This window comes from Nipponia nippon, unplaced genomic scaffold (assembly GCF_047370975.1).
Source record: "Nipponia nippon isolate SJK-2023a ecotype South Korea unplaced genomic scaffold, ASM4737097v1 scaffold_3, whole genome shotgun sequence".
Lineage (NCBI taxonomy): Eukaryota > Metazoa > Chordata > Aves > Pelecaniformes > Threskiornithidae > Nipponia > Nipponia nippon.
This window is the reverse complement of record NW_028262347.1, coordinates 112,694,890-112,711,679: the sequence shown is the minus strand read 5'-3', so window position 1 is coordinate 112,711,679 and position 16,790 is coordinate 112,694,890. Positions and strand designations below refer to the sequence as shown.

Below are 16,790 nucleotides of genomic sequence, written 5' to 3'. Positions count from 1 at the left end.
TTTACATCCAAAACTTACCTCCAGCTCCAACTATCTTACACCGGAGTAAACACACACTGTTTTTGTCAACGTATAGCTTTATGAATGAAGAGGAATTCACTTTCAGCATTACAGCCCAAGGTTTGTACAGTTTCAACAATTTTGGTGAATATTTTGGAGACAGGTATTAAAAAAGCTGCAAAGATTAAGTCCCTGCATCAACATATTCTCTCCACCTTTCTTTTTAAAGACAGTTATTACTCACAGAATTATAATAGGAACCACACTAGACAAACTAAGGAAAATACAATTATATACGGCATTAAGTATCAGTTAAGAGAATGTATTTTTTTAAAAAAACAACATAGACAGCTTATCCTAATGGTTTAAATCAAAATGCCAAAATCTTTGCTAACATAAGGAACTCTCTGAAACGTTTCCCAAAAGAATATACCGCTCCATTAGTGATGTGTTATTATTCTCTAAGGCCCTGCCTATACAAGAAACTTCTGTAACTAACTATAGCTGTGTAATAAATTCAATATATATTCAATTATTCCAGTAGTTTATACCTTTAGTAGAAGTAAAAGACGGTCAAAGCCCTTTTAATTGGAATCACTGTTTCCAGACTACAGGTTCCACACTTCTGCCAAATAATAACACCACTTAGCAAAGGCAAGATAAACTTCTTAGTGTAAACCAGAAATATTTACCTCCTTAAAGCAACAGCCAAATCAATCATCAGAACAGATATTTAATTGAAAGCATAATTTTTTTAACAGAGGCCTGTCTTTGCAGTGTCAGCATCTGAACTACATCATGCACATACCCATAATGTAAACACCACTTACAGTTGTCAGAGTTTTCATATTTCCTTGGGTTTTTATGGGCAAGATGGAAAATAATGTTATATAGCCCTTCTTGCCTGTATTAGGAACAATATTTCAGCTTACCAGAACTAAAGGAACTTTATAAAGCACAGAATTTATTTTTCCACTGGTCATTCTGTCTCATTACAGTCTTCATTTTTCTCAGTCTGGGCGATAATAGCCAGACTAATCCCTCTTAAGTTTATTCCTACCCAGGTTCACTTGCAGGCTCTCCTGACGCCGATGCTGACACAATATCCCCAATAGCACATTATGTGCCAGATTTTGTCCTTTCTGTTCACCTGCAGTAATGCTTTAGCTCCACGAGCAGATACACGAGCAACAGGTACACCGACGAGCAACGCTGATAAAATATACATAACAAAGACAGCATGTGTGCCATCTCATAATTCAACACCTCATCGAGACCTGGTGAAGTCTGAAATGCTGATTCCTCAGAGACCTTATTTTACTTGGCATCTGGCTGTTCTGACTTAGTTGGTATTTGCCATTCAACAGCACAGCCCGAAACCCTCAGCGCTGCCAGTGCAGGCAGGGCAGGGCAGGGCAGGGCAGGGCAGGGCAGGGCCGGGCCAGGGAGATGTTGCCTTCCTGCCCCGGGTCAGGCGGGGCCGGGGGCAGATGCCAGCCTAGCCTCATGGGCACAAATTCTCCCCTGTTTACAATCAAGAGAAGGGAAAAAAGCCAGTGCATTCACGAGGCCAAGATGAGCTCTGGCTTGCTTGAAAGTGTTGTCTCTGGCAGCCTTATCATCATAAGCAAGACAGATGGACCTGGAGGACAGACGGACATTCAGGCACAAGGAGCTGCCTTTGGGCTGTGGGCTAACTTTCAGGTACTTGTCGCATCTGGAAAAATATGTCCCTCCAGAGGTGTGAAAGCAAAGCAGGGATTAATTAAAATGGCAAGAGATGAGTTATTTATTAAACTGTTTTCACATTTTTAGCCGTGTTGGAGAGCTTCCTGCAGCTGCCATAGAGACAACAGTTACAGACAATAAAACTTTATGAGCAATTTAAATTCTCTCTCCTCTTAGGAGATGCGGAAAAACAATGACAACTGACTGTTTGCAGGTCGTGTATATCTTGCCTTCATTAAGTAGGATTCTGTTTAAACACATATTATTCTTTTCCATCAGATAGTCACAGACTTCCACAGAGAGGGTAAATAGTTTATAGCTTCCACTTTCAACAATACACTATAAAAAAATACACTGCAGTCATATTTGATTATCCCATTTTGTTTAGTGTGAAGCACTCTCTGCAGATCAGTCTGCTTATTTGCATGCATTGGAATAGCAACAGAAATGGATTCCCGTGGGCAATGGAAAATAAGGTTTGCACTTGGAAAATACAATAGTAATAACCACATGGTAAAACTGCAGATGCATGTGATGATAAATTAGATTTATCATCAGTCTTATACCATTCACACCTGAAATTTGCCCATAAATCCACCTCATTTGAGGCTTATTTAATGTTTCTTCTAAAGGTGCCCTGGAGCTAGAGATTCAATTTACACAAGGACTGACAGGGGTAAAGAAAGAAAACCATGTTTCCTTCCTTCCCTACAAAATGTGCAACTTCCTTCTCAAATATACACTAGCTTGAGTCCTGAGATGGGTACATTTCCATCCGTGATCAGTTCATAGTTTGACTTTCGATGCTTTGCAAACATGAAGTAATAAGAAGCTAGGAAGGGGATCTGGAGAAAGAAAAGATTTCCCAAATACCTAATACAATATACAGTACTGCCAGTTAATTCTACTAGAACCTGTACATGTATTTATGACTGAAGTATATATTTATACTGTTTCTATTTCAGGTAAATTTAATACATGTAGATTTAATACATGTGCATTTAAAATTTTTCCAGTTTGCAAAGTCTTACTAGTTTTTCACATATTTTACCTTTCCAAGAGGTGGTGAAGCTTTGCTTTCAACAGGTGCCAATCTAAATACAATTATCCTTGGGTTTCCAAGTCTGTGCTGGTAAAAGACTAAGGCTACTTTGAAATACTACATGAATGAAAATACAGATGGATGGGAGAAGAGCATGAATGGAGTAATAAACAATAAAAAGGGGTTTGGTTGCTGACCATACTAGTAACAAATGGGACTAAGGAGAATGAACAGATCCTTCCTCACATTACCCCATTGGAAATACAGGGAAGGGACAATATGCTGACATCATAATTTCATTGCAGTCCCATTTTTCCACACTTTCAGAGCATATCTATCACGCTTTGAAAGAAAAGACACTAGATGCTTGGACCAGATGATCTTCATAGGTCCTTTCCAATCTCAACCATTCTGCGATCCTGCGTTACAATATCACTGCCAAAAAAATGAGGCAATTTTCAAAAAGGCACCATACAGCAGGCAAACCTGGAATTCCCCACCAAAAGGTACAGAAAAATCCTGAAGGCACACATTATGCTTTAACTTACACATCACTGAGGCAAGCTGTCACCCTTGCTGTCCAGCGGTGAGTCCACAGAAAGTGTACATGAATGTTTCTTAGTCTATGCCAGGCTCACTAGCCAAGTGCTTGAAAGAAGCAGGCTAATGTGAGACAACACCATTTGGTTCCCATGAGCTGCCATCCTCCCTCCAGGGCTCTGAAGACCCCAGGATTTAAACAGCTGGTCCTTTCCTTTTCTTTTTTGATGCTTTATCACAGCAGCGAGGCAGCAGATTGCTTATATTCCATTTTTCTCGGACTCTTTTTAAAGTGTGAATGAGCATGTGTGTATGTTGAAGTGATAACATAAGGCTAAGCCACATTTCTAGTAAATATTACTTTAAATTATCCTGGAATGTAAAAGTGCACTTGTGCAAAACTAGCTGCCCAAAAAGGGAAGCAGAGCTGTAAACCATCCTGCCTGCAAGTTGAGCATGTCGGCAGGAGAGTCACTGTATAAGGGCATGTTTACAAGCCTGCATCTATGCTAAATCTCATGCCCTAAAACACAGAACATGCATGCACTCGATTGCAACAACCTCTCCTATGCCAGCTTTTACATTGTGTCAGGAAAGCAGCTGAGACCTTGTGGGCAGAGAAGCACCAGATTCCAGGGTGAATTTAAGCCTTTTCATCTCTATAAGGTGGGTAGAGGCGAGGAGAGCAAGAAGCGACCTCCCACCTGCAACCAAGCGCGTGAGCACTGTGAACCACATCAATGAAGCCACCTTCAGGGTGGATTTATGCCAATCTCTCATTTTGACTCACTCCAGCAGTGACAGCCAAGACGTGGTCCAAACTCAGTTCCTGACCTCCCCTCGGCTGAGATGCAGTGGACCATGCAAGCCATTTTTACCTGTTTCAGAACAAAATCAAGTGGGCAAAGAAGCTGCTTAAAGGGCTCTGCTTCTGAACGCACAGCAAGGGCAGTCAGACCCAGGAACACCTGCGACAGCCCCATAAACCTGTGCATTGCCAGCAGTAATGACGTGTGTAATTATCAGTAAGGCTGATGCTATGGGTGAAGCCATAAGCAGAAAGCAATGAAAAATTAAGGTACAAATCAGGTGTTTCTCTTTCATCCACAGGCGCAATTTAGTGATGCCGGAGTGTTGTGCAATGCCTGCAATGCTGAGAGAGAGGGAAGCAGGACTGAGGCAGGCAACAAGGCTGGCGGCATCCCTGAATCGGGTGACACTGCTGTATAACCTCTGGCAAATCATTTAACTCTCCCAGGCTTTGGGCCCCCCCTTTTCTTCAAGTCCCTGTTTATTAAATCTGTAAGACAGGAACAGTATCACTAGACGTGGTCATTGCCCTGATTTACTGGATCCCTAATTTTGGCTGGAGCTGTTACTGTAATGCAGATAAGCAAAACAAAAATGTTAAGTTTTGGAAGTTGTGACTTCTGGGGACATAAATACACACTCTGCATTCCCCTGCAGAGCTGGGATCTTGCAGTGACACAAGACTTACTGCTGCACGCCTTTCCTTCGGGCAAGTCTGATTTTGGAAGTGAAGTTACATTATTGGGAGTGGGGAGGGAATAATTCTGCGATAAACAGAAAGACAGCCACCACAAATAGTAGAGTTTTGCTCAGATTCTTGGGTGAAATACATATAAAAGCAAATGCAGGCAGTGCAGAGGTGCAGTATGACCCTGCAACCCTACAGTCACTGGGAAAATAGTGAGGGTCAAGAACAAGGAACATGTTTGGGGGGGGATAAATCACTGAACTGGAATCTAAAATGCTAGGCTCTTCTGTTCAACATACCACTCCAGCATAATCAGCCTCCATCAGATGCCCTGCATGCCATACCAGGCTGAATTCAACCATATGTTTGTAGCTAAGCTATGAAATTCATTTGTCAAGTCCCGGGCGTTTTTGGCAAGTTGTCCTGTACTATATGTGTGGTCTGCTACACTAAAACAGGCATGCAGAGCATTGCAGTGGGTACGTCTATAGGATCCAGAGGCAACATAGCCAACGATTTCCCTGCTCTGACTTTTGGTGCTGTGTAATAATGAATGGAGATAGAGAGGACTGAAGTCGAAGACATTTCACCACAGTTCCTAGGCTTAAAGCCCGCTGAAGGCTGCTGGAACGAGCTATAAATACGTATCTGAGCTCCACGCCAACTGTGTAAACTCAGAAGCTCCCTGCTTCATTCAGGGACTTTAGACCCACCAGCGAGTCCGGAGCATGTTAGACTAGAGGCAAGTCAGTGGCTGGCAAGAGTCACATTTTCCTTGTGAAAGGGGATGTGGAAGATGCTTGGACAATGCAGGGGTGGATGATGGATAGGAAATGATTTCTCGGGTGTTTTGAAAGGAAACACATAATCCAGAGTTATGGGCCCTCATTAATCAGGCGGAGGAGTCTTGAGGTGCCAAATCTCGCAAGAACAGCCGGAGGACTTGGAGTCATTCGTAAGCTCTTCCTAACTGAACCTTGGCGTGACATTCACCCAAATTCTAGAACCCAATTCAAATATCATCACCTTGGCCTATGAACAGTTGCCTAGTGGCTCTGATTCAAGCCAATTCACAACAAAAGATAAATCTTTCTGCTCCTAAAAGAAAACAAAAAGCTGCCGAGAAATTCTTTAATTCCTCTGCCTTGTGCAATCTTGGGTCAGTAGTTTTTGCAGCAAGAAGAGGTCAGTCTCATTTCTTCACCTCCTGAACGCACATCCTGCTTCCCTGCCATGTAGGTTGCTACAGGCAGTCCTGCCACCATATTTTTTAATGCAGCAAGCAGTGCAGAAAGGAGGCAGAAGTGTCAGAAAGAGGTTTCATTACAGTTTTTGATATATAGCATGAGGATGTCATTTTAACAGAGATTATCAGGCTGCACAATAGGAAAAAGCCAGGATTCCTCTCAGCCTAGCAAGATCATCTCATCTTCAGAAGGAGCTTCAGCTCATGAAGATCAGCAGGTACCATCTAACATTTTCCATGGTGAAAACAAGACCCATGGAATCACTGTTACATGGAGAAGTGCTGTGATTTGGCCCGCAGTGACAATGCAAAGCCAACTCTAAGGCTGCATGCTGACATCTCTGGTCCCCCAGCAACCTAGCTGCCCCTTAAGTTGGGTCCTTGGACACTCTTTTCAGTTCTTCTAAGATGTATAAACTCAAATAGCCCAAACCTTAACAGCCTGCACATTTGGGGCTAGATTGAGTCCTTATGAATGTCAAACTATCTCCATTTCAGCTGAGGATGGCAGAAGACACAGGCACTCAGCACTCCTTGTCCTCCAACCCCAACTGTATATCCAACCTTCAGAGGATGAATCAACCTCCTCTGTGAAAGCAACATCCTGGCAAAACCAGCCACAGCTTCTCCCAGGTAATTTGGAAGATATCCATGTTTCAAATCTGCCCACTAAACCAGTCAGAAAATCATAATAGTGCCATCCAGGAAAGATTTATCTGTAACGTGTAAAATGCATTTCCCCACTTCGGCATGGGGAAAGCAGCAGATGAGATAAAAAGGAAGTTTTACAAGGTACATGCCACACTCCAAGCTATGCTCTGATAGAGCAACACCTCTGAGCAGAAATCCACCTATTTACAGATGGCTTCTAGTGCTATACTGTAGCGATTGTTTCCCACCTCCCACTCATGTTGTATTTATGCCCTAAGTTTGAAACACCCACTGATCCAGGCTGAGGTCGTGAGATGCTCTGGGGAGAAACAACGGCCGTTTCCCTGCACCTGTCCCAGCACAGCGAGGGGGACAGGCAGCGTCAGGCTGGCCCTTTGCTGGGGACGGCTCAGCATCATCCCTGCACATTTGGACCCAGGTACTCACCTAAGAGCTGCACTCCGCGGGTGAGTCCGTAGACGTCAATCAAAGCCCAGAGGGGCTCTGCCGTCCTCACCCCGCTGAAGAAGAGCATCGCAGCAGAGTCGTTCACCCGATAGAAAACCCGTCCCTTCTTGTCCACCCAGAAGGCTATGATGTTTCCCTCGTTTGCAAACTCTTCTGGCAGAGCCTTCGCCCAAAAACCGCTTTGGGAAACCAAGTCAGGGCATGCATACTTCGGCAGAGTGTCAGGGTTAATCCTCGATGGATCCTTGGAAGTAAACCCAAGTCGAAGAGCCCCACTCCAGCAACACTGCTTTTTAGTGATCTGCAAAGATAACAGCAGCAATAACAGCGTTTGGCACTTGAACGTCTACTTACACACTACAGGCTCTATGCCATCGAGCACCAACGGCCACCGCACAGATGAGCACACTAGATTTAGGAAACATTTTACCCACCAAATACTGCTGTAGCTTTTTCAGCTGCAAGCAGCAATGCTGCACACTTAGGATACAATGCACATGTTTAAAAAAAAAATCCAATTAAATCTATGCGGAGAGGTGAAATGTAATTACAGCTGCATGATGACTCAGTTCTATTTCTAGGGTAATTCCTTTTGGCCTAAGAATCATCCCCTCGCAAAATGTGCCAAAAATGGCCATAAGAGCTTTTATCTCAGCACCTGCAGCAGCAGAGCTCTTCCCCCGTGGTGCTCGGATGATGGGGTCTCTCATGACCTGAGGGAAAAGAACTGGCTCCAGAATCACAGTCACCACCATAGGGTTTTCTGGGTTTCCCAGCCAAGTAAAAGATAGTCTTACCCTGTTTAGCTTGTCAGATTGGATGAAATCACAGCCTTGCAGCAGAGAACTTGTGTGTGGGAAAGCACAATTTAAAGTATTTAACTATATTAAATACACAATTAGGAGGCAACGATAGATGTTGTCTTATGATTGGGGAAAACTTATTTATTTCAGCTGTGAGTGGTGTTTTTCAAGATATGTTGTGCACATCCACACCCCACCTGTCAGTATGCAGTTACTTAGTGTGTCTGGGGTCAGGAACATCTGCTATAGTTTTTGGGATGGTGTGTGTGCCATATCCACCCTTCTGCACCTGAGGGACAGCAGGACAAAGGATCACAGATGCCCTCAGAGTCATCGACTTCTTCTCACACGAACTGAGCCCTGGACTGAAGGGGATCTGAGTGGAGCAGGCAGCGGGTCCTAAACACATGCAGCACATCCAAAACACCACCCAGTTACAAGGTCTCTTTCTTCCCATGGAAGCAGAGAGTCTTTCAGGGCAAGTATGGTCGCCAGACGGAGATGATGCCCTGTGACAGACGCGAATTTTTTCTCTCATTTTGTTGTTTATGAACCTGCTGGGAATTGTTCGCCTCAAAGGGATTCAGCCTGTCAGCATCCAGACTATGAAATGGAAGACCTAAGGATGCTGGATCCAATCCTGATGTGGGGCCAGGGCAGTTCCTGCATGCCAGTTGACACATAATTGGTGTTTCTGTTCATGCACTGAACCTGCAGCAAACATGAGAGAGCACTTGAGGTGGCCCTCTTCCATCAAACCCTCGGAAGCCTCAAGCAATTTCACTCTTGGCTGCAGGACAAGAGCAGAAACATAGACAGGTACCACCTCCCAGATGTCACACAAAACTTGCTATCTTACTGTAATTTCTTGCTCTGCCAAAGTGCTAATGGCTCAGATGAGTGGCAATGCCAGAGACTGAACTGTCCAGGACTGCAGGACTTTGTCCTCAAAAGTCTGGCAGCAGCCCATCATGTCCCAGCTTGGAAGCACAGGATTTTCACCAAGGGATTATCTTTGGACTTCTGCATTCTCTTCTAATCACATTTGTAAATATTGCATTTTCTTTCACATGTTCCTCTCCAAGGAGAATCTGGAACATGTGCCCTTGGGGGCACAACAATCTCACAACGAAGACATTGTTCAAAGCCTAGAGATTTCTGTTTTATAATTAAAGTATCAGAGAAAATAACTCAGAGCTTCAAAAAAAAGTGATCAACAGACAGTTCCTCAGTTAAGCAAGTGCTGCTCTTTATCCCCACTCAGTCCAGCCAAGCACCTAAACTGTTTACATGAAACACTTGAGCACTGACCTCAGCCGCAGGAACCATGGGAAGCTCCTGCTTGTGGGATGGACACTGGGGTGGGACTAAAAAGGACTGAAGCAGATTTGCTATTTCATATGCCTGGCCAGGGTGGGATGGGATCATGCATGTCCCCAGTGGAAGGGGGGGGGGATGGGGCACACATGTGACAAAATGGGGAATATATGCACACTCCAAGAAGAAGTCTCAATTATTTATTACAGCAAATTTACTGCAAGCCCTAAAAGCTTTTGGGTCTGAGATAAATATGGCCTCATTGTTATTTGTATCAACTTACTCTTTCACAGTCTCTTGCCAATACTTCACAGCAATCACAGCCCGCATGAAGTAAATATTCGTATGGTAATCGAGACTGCACATGTTCCATGTATTAATCAGCACCTATAAACAGTTCTCAATACAGTCTGACCACAGGCAAACTAATATCCAAATTAAAATCCAGTATAAAGCCTGCCAAGAATTAGACACAGCTGGACAAAGGGTACACAGTTTTGCTAAAAAAGGCAATAGTTAATGACGGACAAAATTCTCTCTTCAGCAGCCACTGCTAGCAGAAAAGCTTGGGAGGTCCACCGGGTACCAGAAGGGGAGGAAAAGATACAATCTACATCCAAACTGCTAAGCCATGGCTGCTTCCACAGATTCAGGCTCCTGCTCTTTACTGCCTTGTGTCACCTTTGACAGCCTCACTCCGCTCCCTAGCAGTGCCCTGAATTACGTGGAAGAAACCATACTGGGACATATACCTCGAAGGCAAAGAAAGAGGAAATCTGGCTGCTTGATGGCATTCCCAAAGCTGTGAAGAAATCTAAGAATAAAACCCGAGACGCAATACCTAATAAACAGAATGAAATCTCCTGACTTCTTTCCTCTGGTTTCCCAAGGGAGTTTAGACTTTACAGGTCCTGAATGATTGGGTTCGTGGTTAGCCTTTAGCTGGTAAGAAGGTTTAAGATGCCATTTTCCACAGGCACACACAATAACAAGGCAATTGCAGGATGGACTTATTAGAAAAGCAAAGATGTTTTCGTATTTCCATCCATCCCTAGAGTACAAGTTCTGCTGAAGCCTGTTGATTACTCCCATGAGACCTTCCCATTGGACTCAGCAGGAGCTCTGCTCATAAATCCCTTGTGCAGATTTGCATGCGTATTCTTCACATATGTTATGCAAGCTAAAATCCTAAAATATACAGTGATAAACAAGTGTGAATTTCCAGAGATAGCTACATTGTTTCAGAATGAGAAAGAAATAACACAGAACCCTTGCCTAAACCACTAAACCCACTCAAATCTTTGATGGTGTTTTCAAAAACGAAATGCTGCTTTCATCTCCTCCCAAATCATTTCTCACAGTTGTTTGTCCAAACTGCTGGCCAACGTGGAAAAAAAATCCCATTAGGCAACATGAGGGAGTCCTGCTGGGTTTCTAGCCTGAATGGAAGCAGTAAGAGCTCCACAGGAGACATAACAAACCTGTAAGAGGGATTTTCTACCTATGGGCCTGAGCCTGAAATCACTGAAATCTCTCTGTATTTTCAAAAGGAGGCATATTCCTTGTTTCTTGCTCCTTTGCTGGCTGTAAGGGAAGAGGCAGGGAGGGCTGATATGCTGCTGTAGGTCCCAGCATTCTGGGACCTCTAGCAATGGGGAACAGCAGGATCATTCAGACTCAGTAGCTATATGCAGATAAACCTCCTTGGAAAACTCCTGGTGTGTAAATGAAGGATTTGCAGGCGGATCTTTCATGTGTGCCATGAACTAAAGTTGCCAAAGAAGATGACCTACTTTGTGCCAATGAAAGGCATGAAATCAGCTAAGGACAGAAAAATGCAGTCCCACAACCTATAAAGATTGGAAAATATCTGTGGATGAAGTTTAAAGGATCCCAGACTCATTCAAGGTGCTGAGAGCCTAAAAAGTGCTTCAGTTCCTAAGGGGACAGATGAATTTCTTTATCGGGAAGCAGCGCCCAGTGCACATGGTAGCACACCACCTTAGAGGAGCTGAACTCCCCACGTCAGCTGCAGCACAAGGGGCACCAACTCCATCCTCCTGGCTACCACAGACACAAAGGAAGTGAAATTGGCCTCTGCCAGCAAGAAAAATGTGATGCCTGCAATGTTCTCTCCTCTGACCTTAATGCTATCAGGCGACTGATTCAACAAAGCAGTCAGCAGACCACCAGAAAGATCCTTTTCTTAGACGGCAACTGCGACCACACCGACTGCTCCTTTTATCCTTTCAGCAAAACCCTTTTATCTTCCCTGCCAAGCACACGAGCAAGCACCTTTACTTCCAGGTCCTTTCCACTTCTTATTTGTTGGCTGTGGAGAGGCTGACTCCTACCTCCATGAGACCAGCCCTCCTTGCTGCCTTGTTTACAAGAAGAAAAGGTCTCATTCTGGAATGGAACAGTTAACTAACTCCTCACCCTCCCTCAGCCCGCCCAGTAAAACTCCTTTGCGGGATGTACGCAAAGCCTAGAGGACACATTGGCTAGAGAGATACTGAGGCTGCTGCCTTTTGGACTGACCAATACAGCCCTTTTTTGTTGCTGTTTTCCAAGCAGTCTCAACTTAATCTGTTGTTCCTTGTCTAACATGCAAATAAGCTCTTTTGGAGCATGGATTTCCCTTTTCTTCCCAGTTTCTACAGCGGTCTGCACTTATGGCTCCAAGAACTATGATGACAAAAGCAGAAGTACTAACAAAGATCGCAGATCTTCAAGGGCAAGATCTGACTACCGTGCTTTTCAAGGAAGGGCTAAAGATCTGGTACAAGCACCAAAGCCTGGTACACGCCAACATTCATTCACAGCACCTCACACGGCAATAAGGGAAGGTATCATTTACTCACCTTAAGCCTGACTTGTTCATAAATAACGATGGGCCTGTTGCTGAAGGTAATGGCATTGCAGAAGCTAGCCTGGCGCTTCACTGCCTTCTGCGTCGTGTCCATGATGATCTGGGATCCCTTCGTGTGGGGGTGGAAAAGCAGAGGGCTGATGGACAGAGCTCCACACTGGGGGATGGGGAGACAGTGCTTCTGCTTGTGGTGGCATCGGTGGGAGGAAGCCGAAAATGACCCACCTATGGAATCTGAAAGCAGAATGGGGAAAAAAGGGTTTCAAATCTGCTGTGAGTAATAAGTAAAAACCGTTCAATGCAAAAAAAAAAAAGCAGAGGTACTTCAGAGGGGAACGATAGATCAAAATAAAAGTTATTCAAATCCCCACTCTGTAAATCACTAAGGGTTTCTAGAGCATCTTGAACAATAACAGGGCACAAGGATCCTGAAGGATCCTGTCTGGACAGTCTGACAGTACAGAGCATGACATGGAGAACACAGCTCAGCACTGAAATCACGGGCCATCTTGAGGCCACGCATCAGAAGAGAACGCAAGAATTGGTTCCAGAACTGGAGCAAAACACGTGTGAAGTTGCTGTATCAAAGCTGTCACATTCAGGGAAAATCTTCCACTTCCAGAGGACTACCACACAACTTGACCATTTCTCTCACCCCTCCTTTGCAACAGCAACTCCATCTGTCCTTGCCTCCATCTGTCCTATCCAACCTCACTAAGTCCCAGCTCAGACGCATACATCACTAATTTATACTCAAGCACTACTCAGCAATAACCCACCTGGATTCTTCCACCAACCACCATCCATTCTCCTCTCTCCTCCACTGATGGGAACCTCAGCTGAGATCCCACTTGTCATGAAGGCATTGATCAGCAAGCTACGATTACAGTGAGGAACGTGAAGAGGGAGAAAGGCTATGAAGAAGGGAAGGGATTACGTCTTTCTCTAACCAAGGCCCTACACAAAGAGTCAATGCACGACCAACACAGTCACGACAGCAGCTTTGTTCATGAATGAATGGATGCGTGAGTTTCTTTTCAACAGGGAGCCTGCAGCAGTTCAAGCACAAAACAATCATTACACTGAACACAAGTCATCTGTTTCCTTTTCCTTGCGTGCCCATACACACTACATTATGCACATATGTCTGGGAGGAGATACTTGTAGATTTGGAAACAGTATCAACAGAATAAAGGATTATTCTGTGATAGACTCAGGAATGCAACAAAAGCAAATACGACCTTAACAATGTGCCAGTTTGCACTGTAAAGATGCATGACTAAACAGTATGGTTAAAAACTCTATTCCTCAAACACGGGAACTATAGAAACTAATTATATACATTCTTCATGCAAATTAATTGCTGACAGTTATGTCTTTATATGGCTACTATAAAATAATGCTCTAATGTAATTCTTGGCTTTGTAATAACAAGCCTGGACCCTATCCTCCCAGCCTCTGGCGTAGTTTTAGCTTGTAGCTACATGAAGTTGTAATGGTACATCATCAGGGCGAGCTTGAATAACTACCAAGAGAACCTAAAATCCTGGGTTCTGATGAGAACATTTTAATTCAGCTTCAGCATCAGTCACTCCGGCCTTCTCCTCTCATCCCCTTGCTGTTTTTTTTGCATTTTCAGCAACAGCGCTATCCCTTCAGAACAGAGCAGGGAGGCCAGATAAACAGGACTTCAAAAACTTTCATTAATGCTTTAAGGGAGAGATGAACCAACTGGGTGTTATTTGATGCTAAAAATTATGTGGAATGTAAGCAATCTTCCTTCTCCTGTTCCTCACGCATGGAGGAGGAGAAATAAGGTGCAGAGTACCAAGAAAAAGTAGAGGTTCACCTGAGCAGGCAGGTCGGTGAGGGAAACCTTCAGGAGGAACAGACTGTGTGGAGGGGGCAGCTTGACACAGGGAAGGTCAGGATGAAGCAGCTCACAGGAGCCTGACCTTTCCCTTTGGGCATGCTGCTGACCCAGGGCAGTGCACCCTGCCTCTCCCCACAGCCCAGGCTGGGTGGTCAGAAGACAACACAAGCTGCAGCAGCCCCATGGAGAGAACCTTCTGAGGTTACCTCCTAAGACCTGTTTAATTAGAGGCTGTCTTAGGCCCCAAAGAACAGGAGGTTGCATCCCTTCCAGTATCACTAGCTCTTTTCCAAACCAGATACGTTCTCTATTGCTACCCCTCTGGAACCCTGTTAAGCCCTCGGCTTTAGTGATACCTTGGTATTTTGCAAAGTATTTCCTTTATCACTACAAACATGATGCTGTTCACCATCACAAATGATTATGAGCCAGAGCCAGCAAAAGTGCCCGACTTAACCTTGCTCCACTCCACCTCCCCAGGTGGGTCACGCTGGTCTGTAGGGACAAGACCATTGACAGATGGTCAAAGCAAACCATCCCAGCCTCTCTTTTGGCAGAAATTTTTCAGGCCGCTGGATCTCCTCATTGCTCATCTCTTAGCTGCCTCTCTGTTTCTGCTATACCCCTTTTGTATAGGTAGACTAACTAAAAATAAACATCTAGTGTAACAACTTCCACTCCTAAAGTTTTCAGATTCTCTATACATGAAGTCACAGTTATTTCTGAAACAAGACACATATTGAGGGATATAATAAACTGTTTGAGATAATTTAAAGTCAAGGGATCCATAGAAAAATACGAAAAGCTTTTTTTCTGGTCATTCAGTCTTGTTTTTTTTCAACACCTCTTTGATAATTTCTAGGGGTGCATATATGTGAAAGAGAAGAAGCTACCAGTGAATATACATTCAATTCATGCCATCTTTGCATCCAGATCTGAATTTTGTAGCTCAAACTTTTTGCTAGCAGTCACTCGCCAAAACAAACCTGTGCAGAGCAAAGGTACACACATTTTAACCTATTTGCATATCTCAGTGCTCTAATTTTACCGGATAACTTGGCTGTGATAATAGCTGCCGCACCTCTCCATAGGACATCGTGCCCTTTTAAAATGCGGTAATGGAGTCACCAAAACTGCCCACAGCTTTCAAAACAGGCTCTGATAACAACACCGCATATGTCCAGAGCATCTGCTGGAGCAGCGTTACAGAGCCACAGGGTCCTGCCTGACCCCACGGGAAGGATGTTAGAGGAATGCTTATTTGCTGTGACAGGCCGGCACTGCTATGCGAGAATGGGTCAAACCCAGGCCAGACCAGCACCTGCAGGATGAGTGCCCCCCATGCAGACAGCTGAAATGCAGGGCAATCATGCTCTATGGGAACAGAAGAAACCACCCCAGGATCAGCTTCCACAGGTGGATAATGCAAAAAGGGAGGAGACCCCCTTCTTTCTCCCAAATGCTCTTACACAGCAATGACTCCTGCATGATGAACACACTCAGGTAAGGACCAGGAAAGGTCTTAATTTTTAAAAAGTGCAACTATTTAATAATGGGATTTTGCACCTTAAAAATACTTGGAGAAGTTACAAAGCAATACATCAAATACAAAGGCCTTTGCTCAACTTCAGCATGTCCACTCCAAAAGGAGGAGACACCACACAACTTTAGCTGGCAACACAAACACCTAAGACTGGACTTAGACAAGGAAAGGGACACTTTGGCCACACAAGCTGGTGAGATACATATTGCTATTCTTGCTTGGCTGGCTAAAAATAAATCATCTGCTTAAAGTTTTTGTTCTCACTGGGCTGGACCTGGACTTCAGCCATCTCCCATCCCCTTATTTCAACTCTTACACATTTTGACATCCTCAGCCTTTGCTACCAGCAATACTGGTACAATACAGCTGAGGCCTTTGCAGTAGGTTTCAAATTTTTTTCCTTATGTAAAAGAATTGAGTAAAACTCACAAACCCAGAGTTTCAGTTGGCAAAATACGCAAAAGTCCTCCTGATTTCACAGCAACCATGCAAGACTCCATTAATTGAGAGTCTGTCCCAGACTCCTCCTCTCCCACAACCTGACTTATCAGTCACCTACAAAGGCAAAGCGAAGTAATTGCTTGAAATAAAAATTGCAAACAAATATGTATTGAAAGAAGGCTGAAATCTGAGAACAAGTTCAAGGGCACTGCAGGTTTCCCACTCCATAACATAACACAACTTCCCCCTGACAAGCAGGAATTGTAACAACATGCCAGGACTACGCAAACTGGTATCTTGTGACAAAAGTCCCAAGAGCAAAATCATGCCTGTTTGAAAACAGCCTCTATGTCAAAGGGCTGCGACACTAAGAAGCACCACAGACCCCCATACAGCTTTCCAGGTTTCACGTTGGGGGTCACAAAGAACAGCATCTGCTCACTCTTAGGGTTTTAAAGATTGGATAGACTTCAGTTTTCAATTCACGCCCAACAATAGATGCTGTTTGAACTGTTTCATTCAGTACTGGGCTGGAACCCTGAACACAGCCTACCCCTGATACCATGAGCCCCGCCAAGAGAGCAGCAAAAGTGGCAATGTACCACTTGCTCCCCTGAGCCACAAGCACGTGGGATGGATCCTCTGAAACCTTTAGTAAGCCAAGGTGAAGGAGATGTTACATGAACCACAGTGTGAAGCACTCTGAACCGCTCTGCCTTCAGTGTTCCACTGCTAAGCGCATCCTTTTTGGAGCCCTGTTTCAGAAAG

The 16,790-nt window shown here is 44.3% G+C and overlaps 1 protein-coding gene across 5 annotated transcripts in view; it reads right to left on the bottom strand.

Annotated features, from left to right (window-relative positions):
- Positions 1-16,790, bottom strand: part of NEURL1 (neuralized E3 ubiquitin protein ligase 1) — a 168,856-nt gene that overhangs the window by 56,078 nt on the left and 95,988 nt on the right. For all 5 annotated transcript variants that reach the window (XM_087767613.1, XM_087767615.1, XM_087767614.1 and 2 more), the window contains exons 2-3: positions 12,158-12,399; positions 7,153-7,474 (exon numbers count right to left, since the gene is read on the bottom strand). In XM_087767613.1, the coding sequence (XP_087623739.1) occupies positions 7,153-7,474; positions 12,158-12,399 (564 nt within the window). The remainder of the gene's footprint in view (positions 1-7,152; positions 7,475-12,157; positions 12,400-16,790) is intronic.